Source organism: Sylvia atricapilla, chromosome 7, assembly GCF_009819655.1.
Source record: "Sylvia atricapilla isolate bSylAtr1 chromosome 7, bSylAtr1.pri, whole genome shotgun sequence".
Lineage (NCBI taxonomy): Eukaryota > Metazoa > Chordata > Aves > Passeriformes > Sylviidae > Sylvia > Sylvia atricapilla.
Genome location: NC_089146.1, coordinates 16,944,321 through 16,964,346, shown reverse-complemented (window position 1 = coordinate 16,964,346; position 20,026 = coordinate 16,944,321). Strand labels below are relative to the sequence as shown.

At 37.0% G+C, this 20,026-nt stretch overlaps 1 protein-coding gene across 9 annotated transcripts in view; it reads right to left on the bottom strand.

The window, feature by feature from the left end:
* Nucleotides 1-20,026, bottom strand: part of ATF2 (activating transcription factor 2) — a 48,601-nt gene extending 28,575 nt beyond the window's left edge. For 2 of the 9 annotated variants that reach the window (XM_066322765.1, XM_066322774.1), the window contains exons 1-7: nt 19,969-20,026; nt 16,285-16,315; nt 10,800-10,874; nt 10,135-10,204; nt 7,621-7,717; nt 5,888-6,006; nt 3,731-3,859 (exon numbers count right to left, since the gene is read on the bottom strand). In XM_066322765.1, the coding sequence (XP_066178862.1) occupies nt 3,731-3,859; nt 5,888-6,006; nt 7,621-7,717; nt 10,135-10,182 (393 nt within the window). In that variant the 5' untranslated portion in view covers nt 10,183-10,204; nt 10,800-10,874; nt 16,285-16,315; nt 19,969-20,026. Of the gene's footprint in view, nt 1-3,730; nt 3,860-5,887; nt 6,007-7,620; nt 7,718-10,134; nt 10,205-10,799; nt 10,875-12,509; nt 12,620-16,284; nt 16,316-19,468; nt 19,621-19,699; nt 19,943-19,968 lie in introns of those variants that run through there. The other 7 variants (XM_066322770.1, XM_066322769.1, XM_066322772.1 and 4 more) reach the window with 7 other exon arrangements.

Genomic DNA, 20,026 nt, shown 5'->3' with positions numbered 1-20,026 from the left:
TCAGTCTGGGGTATAATATTTGAACACTGCACTTAGCACTACAGATGAGCATTCCGTAAAAAGAAGACAACCAGGGCAGAATTGTGAAAATAAAAAGGGAAAAAAAAAGCCCGACCATATTGTTAGGACAGGATTAAACACTTTTTTGCAAATAAGGAATTTGGTGTAACATTTTATAGATCTTATTTAAGAGTCACAGGGGAAAGAGAGACTGAACTGCTTGACTGTGGGAAATTTAGAATTCAGAACACCAGCTGAATCTGTATGCTAGCATGAACAAGCTGCACAATTCAGGCAACATGCGAAATCACGGTGGTTCTTACACATGAACAAAGACTACAAGATTATATGTGCACTTGATAAAGAATGGACCCTTGGAAAGACTCTCACAGAATCACAGATTGCTTGGAGCTGGAAGTGACCTTTAGAGACCATTCCAGTCCCTCTCTTCTGCCATGGCTAGGAACATCTTTCACTAGAGCAGGCTGCTCAGTCCCAGCCAGCCTGACCCTGAGCACTTTGTGAACCCTGCCTAGAAGCCATTGGCATGTCAGCACCACCTCCCACCTCTGCAACCAGGTAACTACGTACAAGTCAGCAAGTAAGTGATGGCATTCCGTCAATATTTATTTGCTGTTCATAACAGGAGCTTAATTAATGCATTTTCTAATAAATACTGAATGTAAAACTGAGCCTCTTGCTGGCTTGAACACCTATCAGGAAATCTGAAACTTTTAGACACAGTGTTCTATGGAAACCAGATTTCAGCAATAGTCAAATATTAATGTACAAAATTCTGAAATAAACCTGTAAAATTGTGAAAATGGAAGCCTCACATACAATTGTTTTTGTGTTATTAAAGATGGTATTTATGCTTTGTTTCTGATCTTGTAAACAATCTTCAGCCATTAAAAAAGATGTTTACCCAAAAGTGTGTTTATACAACTGAAAAAGTATTTTCCACTTCCTCTTTACACTGACTTGCCTTTGCTACACTGAAAAATGCATGCAGGTGCCTCTTAATGCAACAATATGGCAAAAACATAAGCTGCAGATTTAAGAAGTATGGCTTTAAAGGAAACCGACACTTTATAAGCAGGTAAAAAAAGAACCCATAGGCCCAACAATATGACGGAAGATTCTAATTGATCACTAATGCATTGCACTAATGAAGCATAAATTTTGTCTGGAATAAAATACATTGTAAATATATTCTGCTAAAGAACAAGCAAAATAGAGTTGAATTTGCGATCATCAGATTAGGTGGACGTGATCTTACCTTTACCTACCTTTCCTTACAGGACAGAAGTCTAAGCCCACCCAAAGGTACTACACTTATTAAATGGACTTCTCCAGCTCCTACAATTCCTATTCTTGAAAATAAAACCCACTGAACGGGAAATTACAGAACAGGATAGTTACTTTAAGTGTTCTCAGATGTGCATATTTGCAAGTGTTTTCTAGCTAAAAGCAAATTTCATGCAATAATTTTCTAATGCCATCAAAACTACCTAAGATTATTTATACAGAAATGTAGAGAGCCAGAACTAATACTGTATTTGATTATTACTGTAAGAAAACAACAGGTTTTAAAGTAATTAAATTAGGCAATTAGCTACTTGGCAACAACTAAGCAACTTTTAAAACTCTGTTGAGGGTTGCCCTTTCAAAGTACTGTTAATAAACAACTATAATGTTTGGAAGCTCTTATTATTACTTTAAGGCTTAGACTTTATACACTTCTAATGATATCTCAGTCTATTCAAAGCAAAGTATCGACTCTTACTGAAGCCTAACAGAACTCTTGGAACTCTCACAAAACTAGGAAAATAATTAAATATACTTTTTTTAAGAGTCTTCAAGGAGTTCTTTTGACAACTACAAGGAAAATTAGAACTGCTGTAAATTGGAACAGGCTGTAATCATTTAAAGCTACTAAAACACAGCCAACAAAATGATTAGAGTGGCACATAAAATTTACCAACAGGTAGGCCCTGAAAAAATCCCTTCTTTCCTTCAATATGTCTGTAGAAGGAGAACACAAAAATCTAACTGAGCAACACTGCTCACATTTCTCAGCTTCTGCAGGTGACGTTGAGCTGTGCACTCCCAGCAGCACCCTCAGCCTGTCTCTACAATCAGACATCCCAACAGCACTGTCACAGTGACACACCAGAATCACATCATCACCGAGAAGTTTATAAATACTGCCAAGCACTGAGATAGAATTTTCACTTGTAATGACGCTAATGAGATACTGAACCACTACTGTATGAAGATAGTAATATTATCTTCTACCAAAGCTAGATTACTTGGAAAAATTATTTGCAGAAAAAAAAAATTAACCTCTGAAATAGAGAAGACTTAAGATTTGGACTATGATTCACTTAATCCAAGCAACTCTTTACATATATTTCTATAAAACGCTTTTACTATTTTTGAGATTGCATGATTGCCTTGATTGCCCATGATTACTCATCCTTGCTAACTAATGAACCTCAGAAAAGTTTAGTAAGAACAAATCTGAATTGAAACTTTTTTCAACTTCCGTCACACACTTAAGGCTGTTTTCACATTAGTTCCAGTATAAGAGAAAGAGTTAAAAGCAGAGAGGTTCAGAGTTTATCCAAAGAAAAACATTCTGCCAACAGGATCAGCCTGGTATGGGAGCAGGTGGCACTGAGGCTGTGCAGCCTCTCTCCCACTCAGGTTCCAGTACCAGACCGTGCAAAACACTGAGTAACTTAGTCTGATCTCAGAAGTAACCCCGGCTTTGAGAACAAAGCTGGACCAGGAAATCCAGCAGGAAGTCCAACCTGAATTACCTGTGACACTAGAAAGTCCTGCCGATTTCTGGGAGTAAGGCAGCTAAGCCCCTCATACAGAGACTGCCCACTGAAGATGCACATAACGATTGACTAGAACAATCTCAATGCTTTATTATGGTCTGATCTTAATGTTTGTATTTACTGAAGTAACACTAGAAATAATTAATTCACTGATTTTGCTTTATTTTCTGTACTTCAAGAGAACTCCTCAAGATAAAAACACTGCAAGCCACATATTGAAGTGATCATTACTATTAAACCATTTATCTATTCTTTAAAGCTCTAGTTCTAAAACTGATTTGACTGCAACCTCCTCTAGTGACAGACAATACCTCAGTCTTCTATGAGTATTCAGGTAAACTCTAATGAAGACAATGCCTGACATCTCCTTTAAACACACTGCTATACCTTAAAGCCTCTAACATTTGAAACAAAATTATCTGGTGCTTGGTTTTGAAACACTACTCATTCATCCCCATACGTTTTGGTACAACATCCCCTGCTGTTCTACAAACAATTTCTGGTAAAACATAGGCCTAACAAACACGTACACATGAGGAGTCACAAACCGCTGATACCACTTAAAAGAAAAAATAAAATCAAAGAAACTAAACTTGGGTTTTTTCTGTTATGAATGATGAGCACAAACAAGAAAAATGAGCCCTTTTAGTCCTTTCCAAGATAGCACTAATTTTCAATTTGATCTCCTTTTTGGCTTTACTGGAAGCAAAGAAATAATTCTAGTGAACAAAACTAACTGAAGAATTGAGCAAGTTACTTATGTACCCACCCTTTCCTTTCAACCAGCTAAGTAGTGTGGCTATCACCTTATATAACGAATTCATGGATGATCAGAAAAGTCAAAAAATAAATTCTAAAAAGAGAAAAATAAAGGTTCTGACCTTTTCATCATTGGTAGTAGACTCTGGATGAGGTAAAGGACTATCTTGATGAGTTGTCTCTACAACTGAAGGTTCTTCAATTTTATTTCTTATAATTGGTGTTGCAAGAGGAGACAGATCTAGAGGCATCTATGAGCAACAATGTAAAACAAAATTAGTCAATGTTTAAAAAATTAAACTGAGCAAGAAAATATAAATAACTGATGAGAAATATCAGCCCATTACAAGACAGAGGTCCTGATGTTTGAAAGATCTTGATGCAGATGCATTACTAATCAAGGCTATTTTACCAGCACCAACATGAACACCAATCTTCAGTAACACAAATGTCTTTCAACACCAATGTCAGGCTAAATATTTTCTTCTTGAGATTTAAAAACATACCCAAAGCTTTCAATTTCCACGGATCATAAGAAAATTATAGCTGTGGAAGGACTGTGTTACCGTTAAAAAAATACAGCTAAATTAAGATATTATCCTCCTGTATATTATTGTATCTCATGCCACAAAGACAAAATCCTAACCATATTTCCAATTTGAGAAAGTTTGTATAGACAAATTTCAAGCTTACTGCAGCTAATAATTTTTGAAAAAGCAAATTTTATATTACTACATGGGTAAAATTAATCAGGACATCTGGAATGTCCTAAAGAAACAGAGCTACAAAAGTACTTAAAACAATACTATAGATTGGAAAGCCTATATTCCTGTCTAGTCTGCTATATCTATCCAGATACTTTTGAAAGAAATTTCCTCCGAAGATGTACTTCCAAATACTTTTTTTTTTCAATTAAATTTCTGTTTTTTCAGTGCAATCTATTACCAATATGGAAGACTCTAAGAAGTGGAATCTCATATCACAATGACTATGAAACATTACAGAAAAAAAAATCAAACCCCTAGAAAATCTATTATGGCACATTTTCCACAATTTGCCATGATTGTTTATGTATATAAATCATCCAGAGATATGGCAGGACTGTGTTTTTTCTTGCAACACAGAGGGCAGGTTGGAAAATTAGTATAAATTAAAGAAATAGACAAAATTTTAAAATTACTTTGCAATACATACAACCTTTTCCAATAGAGTGGTGAACTATACAGAAAATACAGTCTTAGTAAATCAAAAACCTATTTTACCATATGGCATGTTATAAAAACAGCATATAGCAACTAAAAATGTAAACTTATAAATCCATTATTTGATACAGTTGTGGTTACAAAGCAAGGGTGAGGCTGTCAGGAATGGATAATAATCCATACTATTTACAAGTACCTCTCAACTTTTACTGAAACAAAGAAAATGAAGCTACTGATTCTGCAAAACCTATATAAATGCGTATAAAACCCTATTTTTAATCACTACCTATAGAAGTCAAACAAATAATTAACTAAAGACAAAATTCTTCAAAGTGGACATTGAACAATTTTTTTTTATTTGCAGAAGTATTTAAATGTTTAGGTTTCCAACCAGTTATGACTAGGAAGCACTAAAATAAATAACAGTAACACTTCAATGTATGGCAAGCTCCTCGCAAAAACATGAAGTTACTAAGCAGATAGAGTTCAAGTTTCTTATATTTTAATCTGTACATTAAAAAACAAGTAGATCTTTATGCTGTAATCAATAATTTCTAGGCAAAAGTGTTTTCAACACATAATGATATAATCATAACCAAATTGTTGACACTTCTTTAAATTTGGTCAGAACTTCATTCTCATTATCATGATGACTGATTCTTACACTAACATCAGTATTTCAAAACTAATCAAAATGATCAGTGTTGCCATACTATTATTTCTCATGTGGGTTTTTCTTTCTGCTAAAAACTCTTTACTTTTCAGACTTTTTTGCTTATCCAGGACCTAATGAAATTCAGTCAAAACTAGTGGTTATACTTCAACAGATACAGCCTAGATACTTACATGATTAGGACAATGTGTCCTATTGTCAATGCCAACTAAGCCATATCAATCAGGTAAATGAACCTTCGGAAGAGAAACTGTAGATCTGTATTCTCTACAAACAACACATATAAGCAGCTAACCTGTTAATTGGTACAGCTTAGAAATACATAAATCCAAAGTTCGCTTTTGCAATGGAATTTCTGATATAAAAAAGTAAAAGGTCTGAGGAAAAAAATGCTTTGAACATACTTTCTTAATGTCATCTTCAGAAGCCTTTTTAAACTCATTTTCAAAAGGACTTGCTAATTCATTGAATAAGCCCACTTCTTCACAGTTCTTCAAGAATCGAGTTGGTGTTGGTGTCTGATCTGAAAAGAAGTGCATAAAACCCCCCACAATTTTATTCTTACAATACCACTTAGGAATCTACTTGTCCTAAACAACTTTCAGAATACAAACAAACAGAAACAGACGAGGAGTTGGCTGGGAACCCTGGGGCTGTGCTCTGCCCTGCAGGGAGGCAGCTAGCAGGCAAACTCCACCTGCTGGAGACAAGCACCAGAGCCTGCCAACCACCAGGGCCCTGACAGCTCTGGCAGTGAACCACAGCATTTCTTTGGTGGCCACGAACCCCAGGGAGCTATTCTCCAGCGCACAGCAGAACACTTCAATGAGCAAGCAGACTATTTTCAAATAAAGGTAAGGACTACATGAAGGCTTTTAATTAGCAAACAAAAGAGAAAAGTGCACAGCTCAAAGCCAGTTTGCTTGTGTCTTTTTCTAATTTGACAACAGCAGTGATCACTTCCAAGAGCATGGAACTTCTAAAGGTGTGCACAAGATGGTATCGACTCCTATGATGCCTCTGTATCAAGCTGGAATCATAAGACTTCTGGCATCTTTATATAAAATTCCTGTTAGTATATAAATTTGTCTTATTTCACTGTTATTATCAGGTCAAAATTAACCACACTTGCCATTAAGTTACTTGCATTTAAAATATTGAGAAGGGGTATGATTGTATGGACTTATTAAGCCTGGTGTCTACAACAATTCCTACACTGGAATGTGGCTGCACAGAGACACTCTCATGCTTTCATTTTTAAACACCTGATTATTTGAAAGGTCCCTTTTCTTGTGATGTAATTGACAAGGAGCACATTTTGAAATTTAAAATTTTTAACTGCTAGTTTAAGAGTAATATTTTTATCTGCTTGTTGTAACAAATCAGCAATGTACAAGGAAAAAAAAAAATCCAGAAAATGTCTGATAATCTTTTTGAAGTTCATCTAGGCTGCTCCACCACTAAAAAAACCAGACTGACTGTAACTTCAGCATACCTAGCACATGCTTTCTTCACTCAAAACCTCTCAAATTTATAATGCAATCGGTCATTCATTGGTGATTACTTCTGATCCTAGACAAAAGTTCTAAAGTTATAACATGAACTCAGAGGTGGGAATAAACGATTTTGAATTTAAGCCAAAATGAAAATAAAAGATTTGATCCTTCTTCTATTATCCCATCAGAAGAATAATCACTGATTCATTCTCCTAATATCACCATGATATGTAAAAGATGCTATATATTTTAAAATTTAGGAGACAAGTACTATCAATGAATAATTAAAACTGAAATACAGTTCAATTTAGTTACAGATCCTCTTAGGCATAGCCTTTATTAGCATGCTTTTACTGAATGCTTATATAATTTAATCAATTATTTAAGCATTGATAATTTAAAAATATTTGGATTATATATTAGATAGGAATAAAAGTAACTTATGGAGAGTAACAGTGGCTTCAAATTCTGACAGGAATTATGTATGGAAAGACTGCCTAAGCACACATCACAGACAAGTACAGTGAAGAAAATGTATCACGTTCTCTTAACATAAATCCATGCAGTATGTACAGAAAATGCATAAAGCACATGTCCATTCCAGCAGAAAAATGAACAAACTTAATAAAAGATATACTTACCAGCCACAATGACACTATCATTACGAGCTGGACCAAATTTCAGTGTCATCTCATGTTTATGTTTATGGACAGCCAAATGATCCTCATTGGTAAAACGCTGCAGCAGAAAGTTTTAAGAAACAGTTGTAATTGGGAGTGTGAACACAACAACAAATGCCATTCCACAGAAAGCAATTTTTACAGCACGAGAAGTTTTCATTACTATGTTAAAAGACAACCCTCTAAGGCAGATATATTTTGTTCCTTGGTCAACAGTACCAAGCAGAAATATTATAAAACTCGAATTATGTTCACAGTAACTAAATGTACCAGGGAAATTGCAGTGTAAGTACCTGCATTCATCAAAAGTCCAAGATAACATTTTGGTGTGCTGCAGCCTCCAATCATCAGCAAACAGCCATTTGCTGTATTAATGGATCTTGACAACGCCTAGTAATTGATCACCACGACTTGATTACTGCATTGTGTGTATTACCACATTAATGAGAATTGATCTGTAATCACAAACTTCACTGCATTTAACAGCATAAAGATAAAATATACTACAGCTCCTGCCCCTGACCATTTACTACATAAAACAAGGGGCAGGCTGAATGGGAAACATTAGAACAAGGCCAGACAACTGAAATGCTGTGAATGAACTAAATCTACTAACATTTTAAAAACTTCTCAAGTTTGCTCGTTTCATGCATACTTCCCCCAAAATTTGTGGTATATGCTGTAAAAAAGCAGTAAGCAAACAAACTAAGCACTGTAAAACAGATATTCTTACTTTCACTATTGGTTTATTTTCACTAATTTACTATGCATCTGTAATTGTGGGTGAAGTTAGTGTTTCAATTGACATAATCTAAGAAAATGTTTCCCAAGATGCAGCTTTCCTAAAAAGAACACATTTTACACAAAACATTGAAATATTTAATTTTCTTTGTGAACATCTAAGCATCAAATTATGTTTCTGGTTATGCCTCACTAATTTAAGTCACTCCACATATATCTTATAACAGATCCATGCCAAGAATCACCTCTCTAGAACTAACACATAAACTGACTTGACCTCAGAGTACAGTAATTCAGAATGTTTCCGTGAGAAAGGACATGTCCATGCGGAATTGTGAGGGAAATTAAAAATGCAGGATCACTGTAAGACCGGGTGAAATGAGGAATGGACTTTTTTTTCCTTAGAACTCTCTTGCCCAGAGTTCCAAATGCCCAGCCCTGCCTAATGCCTGTGCCCTATCTCTGCACACAGCACAAGCCAGAAATTCCTGCACTCTGTCATGCTAAGAGACTTAAGTGCATCTTTCTGTCCTCACTGAGTGCTTCCAGAGGGATGAGGATGCCCAGAGGCTGGCTGACTCTCTCTCTTCTACAGGACAAAGCAGGCATCTGGAGAAGCCTTGCCCATTTGCTCGGACATGAACATCTCTCTTCACCTTCCCTGGAATCATGGGCTGCTGCAGACCCATGTGAGATTCTGTGACATTTAGCTACCAAAACTTCTGACAGTCTACACTGCAATGAGATTCAAATAGAATAGTGACAAATGTTGCTTAGGAGAAAACAGTCCTCTTCTGTTACTTCTGATGTCTCTGAACATACTAGACATCTTAGAAATAAGAAATCTTAGTCCTCTTCTGCTTTAAATACAGAAGACTACATTAATATAACATTAATGCTGTCATTCATCATAAAAACTGTTTTCAGAATAAAAATGAGAGTATTTTGAATTCAAAAGCCAAATAAAACAAAGTACACAAATATAATGAAAAACACCTTGTTTAAGAAATCAATTTTATTTAAAGGCAGAAGCCATTATATTATGAAAAAATCAGCTTACGAAGAAAATCTTATACAAAAGATGGAGGGATGTTCATCTCTGCAGATGAACACTGCAGAAATGCAAATGCACTTATTTTCAGGTTACTAATAAAGGTGTTAAGACAGCATCCTTTTAGCAACCATCTCATAAAATACTCCGTAATATTTTTACCATTCTGCTCACATTCACCTATATATATACACTGATGCTATTTACTAGAATACATTAAAACTACTATAGGAATTGAAATATATTTTGTGGCATGCATATTGTTATAATCACAACAACATACATAAAACAAACTTATGCCATTAAATATTTGCAATCACCAGAGCTATGATGATTGGTGACAAGCAACCTTAACATTGAGCATCCCGCCAACACTGAAATATTCTAGAAATTGTGGGTCACCTGCTACAAATTAGGTTGTTTCTCGATTATTTTTCTAATGAAAGGAAATAAAGCAGAGCTAATAAATGAAACTGGTTTTAGAACAGAAAGAATAATTTATTTTTTCTTCTATGAATAGCATTTTGGATAAACAAGTATATGCTACAAATTCTTGCTTTTCAGCAAAACAAAAATACTTTGCAGCAATTATCATAAGCTCCTTTCCTTCGATCCCTAAAAATACATTTTCACTGTTTTACTTTTATTTGGACAATGCTAATAACTTCAGTTCAGACCATTACCTGGCCACATCCAGGGGCAGTACATAAAAAGGGTTTGTCATCACTCATATTCCACAGGTCGTTGTGCTACCTGTATTCAAATCAGAATGGAACAAATTTTACAAACATTCCAACAAATTATCAATACATCAACATCCACATCCAACATGCCTTCTGACTATAGCAACATTCTAAATATCCATGATTCACACAGAGTATGGATTTCAAGCTCTGTCAGGAAGGTGGAAATATGCACCACAGCAGTTTCTGAACATACACTTCAATCAGAAATACACACATTCACATGTAACATGACTAACTGCAAAAAGTATCTGAAAACACAGTAAGAACAACTTGTCACAGAAACCAAATACATTGTAATAACGATCCAATTCTCACAGTTAAAGAGATCAAAAGCAGCAGAAAACACAGACTTGACAAAGCAGTCAAGGTTGTGGTGTCAGCAAATGAGGAAGAAGCATTCATATTTAAATCTTTATTTAAAGCTCATCATTCGAGGTAAGTTGGCACATAGCCCTTTGTGTAAACTGTTACGAATTTAATTACAAAAACATGTACTTTAGTAATGTTTCAGCTACTAAATGCTAAAAATACTTAAGAAAGAAGTAAGATATTAATGATATTTGGTGCTGTTTTGCATACTCACCCACATCCAGTACACATACCTGCCAGATTTCACATATAAATTTGTTTCATAGGGCAATCTATCATATCCTCCTTTTCATGGCAATGAACTGTAACTAAAAGTAGATATTAATTACTATGCATGCTAAAAATATAGAAGATAAAAATATGCAAAGATGAATGATAAAATGTCCGCTATTCACCCAAGAAACACAACAGTTTTTCAAAGAAATAGTTTATTTCAATTCATCCTCTAATTAGTTGTGGCATCTATGGCTTTACCCTGGAGGAATTTCGTCTTTAAATGAGTATTTGTATGGAGACCTAACAGTGTTAGTTCTAAACGTTATTTGGACTGATGAAGCAAATAAAGATGAATAAAGATGTTTTTATGATTAAAGATCACAGGCAGAATAAATCCATCTCTTCTCCAGGGTGCTGGTCATGTAGAGTTGCAAGGATTCTCATATTGTCTAACCATCCTAAGAATGTACACTTCTGGTACACATCTGGGCATGAGACACCAGACATATCAAGTAAGCACAAGGAAATAATTTGACTTATTATCTCAGAGATCTGTAGGGAACACAGTATCTGATCCTTCTGCATGTACCTGTACAGTAAAAAGCTACTGTGTATAGACTTCTTCGGATATTCCTTCAAAGAGGAGGAGATCCCAGTGTCCTTGGAAATGTACACCCAAGAGCAAAGAAAGAAAAACACAGCATGCAGGAGATTCTAAACTGTCACTTCTAAATATATATGTTTCAAGGAATGAGGATACTGAGCTGAGATCAGAAGTCGAGAAGAAATGAATGGCTGCCAGAAACTTTATAGTCTTTGGCACTGACAGCTCAGGGAAACATTTACATCCCAAAGGAAGGATGCCAAAGCAAATCAGGGTTGAAGACTGTTCTGCTGTTCTTTGCAAAGAGTTCTTAACCTGTCTCAAGTTTCCGAAGGAATGAAGTATTTTTTGAACTGGTCATACTGTGAACTTGGTAATTCCACTAATAAGGAATATTAACAAAATCATGGGCAAGTCTGAATACTCATGACTAAGGCCTCACAGTAAGAAATAAGGTCCTTATCCATGACACTTTCAGAGTATATCCTTACAATATGTAGAACTTCAACAGAGTTAACAGCTACTCCACAAGCTCATTATTCTTCTTCAGCTATGCAACAATCTAATTTCTTTAAATGCATGCTCAAACTAACAGAGTTAGTCCTGTTTAGATGTCAAGAGGAATTAATTTTTTTAAACCTGTGATCATAGGGTACTATACACTTATTTAACGGCTACAGATGCCAATTTGCACATACGGATACATATTGTGAGTAAACCAGTAATATCCATATCAGAAACAATTGGTGGCAGAAACAATTATGGTTTGGGGTATTTTTTTATCCAAAGCATGAAGATTTTGATTAACTGAAGTGGATTTAAGACATTTTTCCCACTCTGTTACTATGTCTTCTTGTCAGTCTCTGAGAGATGCAGTTGCAGCCACAAAACCTACTCCCTCCATGCTGTCAGTGTTTTTCATAGGTGAGAAGATGTAAATTTTTTAGGTCCATTCGTTTTCTCTTTTCAAGGAATATTACCAAAGCTCGTATTTGCATGTAGAGTTCTTATCTGGTTCCATGTCCTAGTTTGTGAAGCCTGTGAATTTTGAACGCCTGATATACAAGTAAAATATCAATCCTTGTGAAAAAGAAAATAAGTGCTGTCCTTCTGGCAAACTTACTGGAAAAAAGTTGGAGATAAATTCATTTCCTCATCTTTGTAACATTATTTGACTGCAGGCCACATGGAATTTTGTGAGATAATCCCTTGTAAAGAGATTCCGGATAGCATCTGAGGAAAAAAAATTATGTTGAAGCACTGAAATTTCTGCACCTAAAAGAATAAAGAAGTTCACTCACATTCTAAAGCATGACCTTGAACATTTTAAATCTAAACAGAAAGTGGATCTGACAGGATGGGAAAACAAAGGGCTCACATTCGTTAGTGCAGCCAAATTGGTAAGACCTGTATTTACCTATTACAAAGACAAATGCAAGGCTTGCACTTAGAACAAAATAACTCCATGCAACAGTGGAGGCTGAGGAGCAACTGGCTGTCAAGCACCTTTGGGGCAGAATCTCTAACTCCTGGTGGACAACGAACTCAACACGATTCAGCATCATGTCACTTGTGGCACTGAGAGACAAGAGGCTACTGGGATGGATTAGCAAAGGCACAGCAATGAGATGAAGGGAAGGGATTACTGTCCTTTATCTGGCACTCTAAGACTACAGCTGAAGTGCCATACCCAGAGTTGAGCCCCTCAAGACAGCTGATGAACTAGAGAGAAAACATTAGGGGCCCCATCAAAACAGTCCGGAGTCTGGACTATTATATAACAAGAGAAAACAAGATTTGTTCAGAATGGAGAAGGCGTGCTAAGGATGTGCTTGCTGTCTTAAACTACCTAATGTATTGATAACAGAGAAGTCAGATCCAGACTTTAGGTAGAGTATAATAAATTCACAAGACACACCAAGAAAGTAAAGAGTTAAGGAAAACACAGCACTAAAAAAAAAGAAAAATCCCAGGGGGCTTGTTGAACACTGGAACAGGTTGCCAAGTGGGGCTGTGGAATTTTAGCCTTGCAGAAATTCAAAATTTGCCTGGATAGAATTCTGAGCAACTCAAGGTAACTCAAACTTAAAGTATAGCATAAAGAAGATATAGCGAGGAACAGAAGCGAACAACCAAAATGGACAATCCAAACTTGGGTAATGTTCACTGACACCTTTAGATGACTCTGCATGGTCAAAAACCTGTTGCTGCTACAAAATACAGACAAACCCCAACCTTTGCCTCTTCTTTCCCTTCTGGATTTCATGCTGCCTGACAGGGATAACAAAACTAACACAGAAAAGGCAAATTTTCAGAAAAAAATGTTTGTAATTGCCATTCTGGTTTCAAAGGAGTCTATCTCTGTTGTAGACTGATTGCTCAAAGTGAGAATATCAAAGAATGAAAGAGGAATTTAGAAAATACCTTTTCCCCTGAAAACCAAAGTAGAAACTTAGATGCTGTCTTGTTAAAATGTTACTCACCCAGCCAAACGAGAAATGTAATACATGAAGTGATAACCCTGTCACTAGAGGGGAATTATAGTCACCCTGGACTGTTACCTAGGCAACAACTAACACCTTGTCCCATAGAAAAAAAAGATGGTTCCTGAAGGAAGCCAATACGAATGTGGAACTCCAGCCTTAACTCATCTCTTCAGATAAAATGAACATTCAGTGAAATGATTCTCACTACAGTCCACTGAACTGCAACTTTTTTCTCTAAGCTTCAAACCCTACATTCCTTTCAGTAGCATAAAGAAACCCGTATGTAGAATTACAGTCACACAGTAACAGCATCAGAGCTGAACACAGGAAAAACCTGATATAATCTTGACAGTATCATCAATTTCAGTAGTAAAATCAGACTAATAATCTCACTTTTTTGGTGTTTGGTCTGTACTTTCAACACAAAAGTAAAATACACTCACATCATGCCTATTTAAAATGTAGCAAGCCTTTTTATGATGTCTGGAATGTAAATGTTACAGTAAATTATATAAATAAGCATATACCTATCTTTAAAATATATATAATATGAAGAATTAAAGATGAGGTAGCAAGTAATTTACTAATATTTAAGGCAGTGTGCTTACTTAAAAAATAAAAATGTCTCTATAAAATGTCACATTAATATGTATCTAAATGTACTACGAAAATAGCTTCAACAATTATCTGCATATTTCCATAAGATTTTAATTAAACACCTTGGGTACACTTGGTGGAAACTAATACTACATAGTCTAGGGCTTGCTTCCAAAATACCTTTCAGAAGACAATATTAAAAAGAACAGAAGCCTACACTGACTTAAGCCATGTCTTGTTGGCTTATTTAACTAGTAAAGATTCTTCTGTTTTCTCTTAACTGCTTACATATAGAAGCATGGAAAATACAACCGACACCTCATCTCAAAATTTTTCTACTGAACATTTAAGCAGCTGTTTAAAATGCGTATATATCAACAGTCCTTGCAAAAACTTCTACAAATTTGCTGAGAAAAGTAATTCTTCACACATACCCAATAAAGACTCAGCAGACTTGCAGCTAAAGCCTCTACTTTACCTCAGAGATGTCCATGCACAGAGCTGCTCACAGGCTGTGCAGTCTTACCCTGTGATTACTTATTTTAAGCACTGTAGCAATATAGAGTCTCCCCTCCTGCAACATCAGGGCTGACACAAACAGCACAGAAGAAAAACGCCAGAACTGAACACAGAACAGCTATGAACACATGTAACACCACAAACAAACAAAAACCATAAAGCCTTTGAAGGACAGCATTCTTCTGGCCAACGTGCATGAAGAGATGCATATTCTCACAAGTGTGTCCTAAACTGGACAGTCCACAGGAAACAATCTGACAGTCTGCAGCTACAACAGTAGCTGATTTATCTCCTAGTGCTTACATGAGAAGCACACCCAAGCCATGCAGCTACACTGACCACTTGCATGTGGCTCCAACACAAGAAACATCTGTACATTCTGGTTTGAAAAAGATGAAAGTTGGACAAAAACTGTATCAGGCCATTGAGATTTAGAGAAGCCCATCAGCATTTGGTCTCCTCTGAGTCCAAACACTACAAAGTGCTTATGTTACAGGACCAGTGATGCATTTTCCTACGGATGTTTGCATTTCCTCCAGACCAATCATGTCTAGTCAACATTTCCTTTTATTCATTACATTGGATCTGGGATTGTGCCCCCTTTTACTGCAAGATACAAAGCCTTACTGTATAGAGAATTATTAACTCTAACTAAATTTTTCTGTTGATCTCATCACAGTGTATAACTACTTTAGGTAATGTTAGACTTTACTCTAAAGCTTCATTTTATAATTGAAGCATAAAAGAACCAGATCAAAATTTTTAACTTTTATCAACTTTTAGGAGTTTTACTTCGAGTACAAACTTATTCAAAGTGAACTGATTTGTATTTGCCACAGTAAAGAATAACATTCTCTTTAAGGTTACTTGGAAAGCTGAATTTAGTGTTTTGCTAAGCTCCTTCCCAGATGTCTTTAGATGGGGGAAAGGTGGCTATTTTTGTACTCTAAAATTAAAGGTAGCTATTTTTGTTTTCTAAAATTAAACACCTCATTAAGAGATGGCTTTTTCATGCAACCAAACAAATAACAACAAAACTCAAAATGAACATGGCTTTCATGGTCTTTATAATTTCAACACTTGCATCAATACAGCACTCGCATCATAAATTTTAATCACTTCCCACATTTGAGTCTATCTTTATTTCCACAATTTTCTGTACAGGTAGATTTGCAAGTTGTGATTTCAGTAAAAGTCAGATGTTAGTAGGTAGAATACACCACTTAAGAAGTGACATAAATCTGAAAAAAAGTAATTTGTATTTTAAAAAGAAGAAAACCCCACTGCTTTACTTACCTGGAGGGACTGGAGCTATATTTTCTGTTTCCTGTAAAGCAAAAGAACAAAGGTGAAACAAAAACAGTGTAATTAATACTTGACCATTACAGGGCATTTCCAGAAGTGATATGACTGTATTCGTGCAACACTAAATTTTTGGCATTCCTAAAAATTAAATCTGAACAGTGGAATGGAAATGGAGGAAACAAAACTTGAAAAATTAAAACATTCCTCCTCATAATGAAAGTGGGATTAGCAGAAAGTTACCTTGTAGATTCTGCAAGAAAACTATAAGCCATAGTCCAGAATATTTAAAGTTCATAACTAGCAATGGCAGGGAAACAGGAAAACAGGAGCTTCTTCTTCACATGACACTGCTAGCATAAGGTTCAATTTTTCTCTTTTAAAAAGTCAAATGTTAGGCCCTTTTGCCGACACTGTTAATAATAGTATCTGATGTCTAAAGTTAATTCCATACCTTCCACCATTTGTCTAAATTCTATAAAGGGCAGAGCATCTGGACAAGGAGAAAAGATGATTGACTTAACAAGTTCAATAAGAACAAGACAACCAGTTGGACAGACAGTCACATATACAGAAACAAAGCAACTAAATTCCTTCAGCTGCAGGAGTGGCTTCTTCCACAAGAAGATACATTTTTGGTAAACAGAGAGCACTAAGGACATAAAGAAAGGTCCTCAGGCCTAACACTTCCCGTTGGCTGAACATGGTGGCTTCTAATTCAACTCTCTGGCTAATGTATTTTTCAGAGACACCCCTGATGTTTCTTTAACCTGCTAAAAAATTCTGGCTGTGTGAATACAGCTCTTGTACATTAGCAAAATATCAATGAACCTCATAAAAGAAATACAGAGGGGTTAATATTCTACCCATCTCCTCACAATTTGTTTACAGAGATATTAGGGCTTATTAGGGAATTTCCCCAGTTCTAGGTTTCTAGCTGTCTAGGTTTGAACATCATTAACCTAACATTAGAAATCCAACCTCATTTTTCTACACTCGTTTCAACAAATTTTAAAAAAGAAGCTTAACAAGAAGTTACTTGCTTTTCACATTTTCTTAGATTGTATCCCTGAAGTCTAAAATTGAATTAATTAATTAAGAATTTAATTTTTAAAAAATCTTTAAGTATATCAGATATCTCCCTACAGGATTCATCTTGCTCATTAAAATAGAATAATCTTTTTCTTTCCTGTAAGCACTATGACCATTTGATTTACCTAGGAAGTAAACATAATATATTGCTTGGAACACCTTGCTTAAGAGAAGCTCTTATCTCAAGCGAAGCTATTAGGAAAGTTCTCAGGCTGAACTGAAGCTGACACTGAACAAAGAACAGCATAAATATGAAAAAAAACCACCAAAACCAAAAACAAACACAACCCAAAACAACCAAACATCTCTTGCATCATTATTAAATATTGACTAATATTTCTGGCACTAACTATATCTAAAGCCTCTGAGAGTGCATATTATATGTGAAACAAATACAGTTCAGTTATGCAGAACAATGGTAACCTGAAATCTATTAAATATTCAAATAAAAGTTAAAAGTATTGAATCACATTTGCTCCTTTGAAAATAGAATATGCATAATTTTTGTACAGAAACTAAAGACTGTGTTAAGAAACCACTAAGAATGCTGATATTATAAATAACTTTAAGTTAGGAAAATTTCACTGAGGTAAAAACGTACATTTGTAAGTTTAAGTTAATTAAGAGTAGAAGAAAAAAAAGTTGATGACAGACAAGGAATTTTTAGCACTAGGCACATTCAAAATTTAACAAAACAAGAACGAAAATAATAGCATAGTTCATGCTGCTCAATGTGGTCACAAAAGAAAAGCAGCATGAAAACCAAGATTATTAATGAAAGTATGTATGATGAAATTTAAGCTCTGAAAGTACCTTATATTAGATACTGCACAGTCTAGAAGTTTCTGGAAAAAGACCTACCAAACATCCTAAAATTCAAGTCAGGGCAAAAAGACCAACTACATTGTAAGGAAGATCAAAAGCTCAACTACTTGATTAAGCATTAGTATGCAATGTCAGTATTGAAACATAAAATCCCAATGGATTTTTAAAAGAGCTGCTTCACTCTATGTACACATTAAGGTTTCTTATTAGTTGACAATTCTTTTGAAGCATTATATAACAACCAGTCCCTGACAAAATTACTGGTTAGTATTTTGACAAGACAACTTGACAATTTTGATTCTGGATTGTGTAACCATAAACAGTTCAGAGTTAATTCAAGTGAATAGCAAACTGGACTACAGTTTGTCCCTCTGAAATTACATCCATCAACAGACAGCAACCTGCTTCAGTGGATGGCTGAAGAAATTCCACATGCAACACCTGTGGAAGACCAGAACCACAAGGATTGGTCTGAACCTATGAGTTTGTGCTGAATTTATCATCAAACCAGACCTAGCAGTCTATTGACCCAAACTTCAGAACATCCGTTTTTATTACCTCTTATCCAGCTTTATGCTAAGCAAGAAGGGTGGATATGACATTCACTGCCATGAGCAGAACATGTCAAAAAGAAAACAAAACCACTGTTTTAAAGGATGGTAAATAAAATATATTTCAGCCATGTTTGTGGTCACTGTTTGGAAAATAAGGGATGATTCAGAATGTTCAGATTATTCAAATTTTTCATTTTGGTGCAAGGAAGCAGGTGACAGTATCACTACTGGAAGATAAAACACCTCTGGGAGAAAGCAACAGAACGAAAAGCAAGTGAGTGACACAGAGTGCATGAACAGGGTATAAAAACCACTCTAATGGACCTCCTAAGAACAGGGATGCAAAAACGCTGTAGAATGAGTAAGACTGCAGAAGCAACATGGCAGCACACACTTCCCCTAACTCCAAACATGAGGTTACAGCTTGACATAAAACATTCGTACCTAAACCATCGTGCAGCTATCACTAATTGAGGATCCGTGACATGCTTTTTCACGTGAAAGCTTCACAGACCTTTCATTTGACAACTCGAGAGGCATTACGCTCAATAACAGGCAAAGTCAATGAGGCAACTGGTCCAGGAGTTTCAGCTCCATGGCCAGATACCGGGCAGCCAGCATCTCCCTCCGGTGCAGAAAAGCTGCTCTTACCCCCGCCCAGCATCCCCCACACCCGCACCCTTCTCCGTACCAGCATCGGTACGGACCAAGTTCTCCCTCGGAGACGAAGACGGATGCAGCCGGAGGCCTCCTTGGAGCAGAGGCGAGGCGGAAAGGCGAGGCCTGGCCGCCCCCTCCTCCCGCCCTCCGCGCCGCGGGCCTGGGGCAGCTCCCGGCGATGCCCCCGAGGGGCACCCCGCTCCCGGATGCGCTGCAGCCCCCTTCACCCACCCGCTCGCCTCGCCGCCCCGCGTCCCGGGCCGCCCGCCAGGCCCTACCTCCCGGCGGCTACCGGTGTCCGCGGCGCCGGCCGGGCCGCCCCGCCCCGCTCTAGGGGCGGCGGGAGCCGCAGGCCGCGCTGGGGGAGGGGGCTGCCGCGGAGAGGAGCGGCGGCGCCATGTTACTGCCTCCCGGGCATCCCCCGCCCACCGCCGCGCCGTGCCGCTCCCGCCCCGCCGCGCCCCCCCGCCCGGCGCCGCCGCAGCGCGGAGGCAGGAGGAGCCGCAGCGCCGGGCCGGGCCGGGCCGGGCCGTGTTTACAAACTCACCGGGAACGCGGCCGGACCGCACATTAAAGGCCGGGTCCCCCGCGGGCTTCCGTCACCT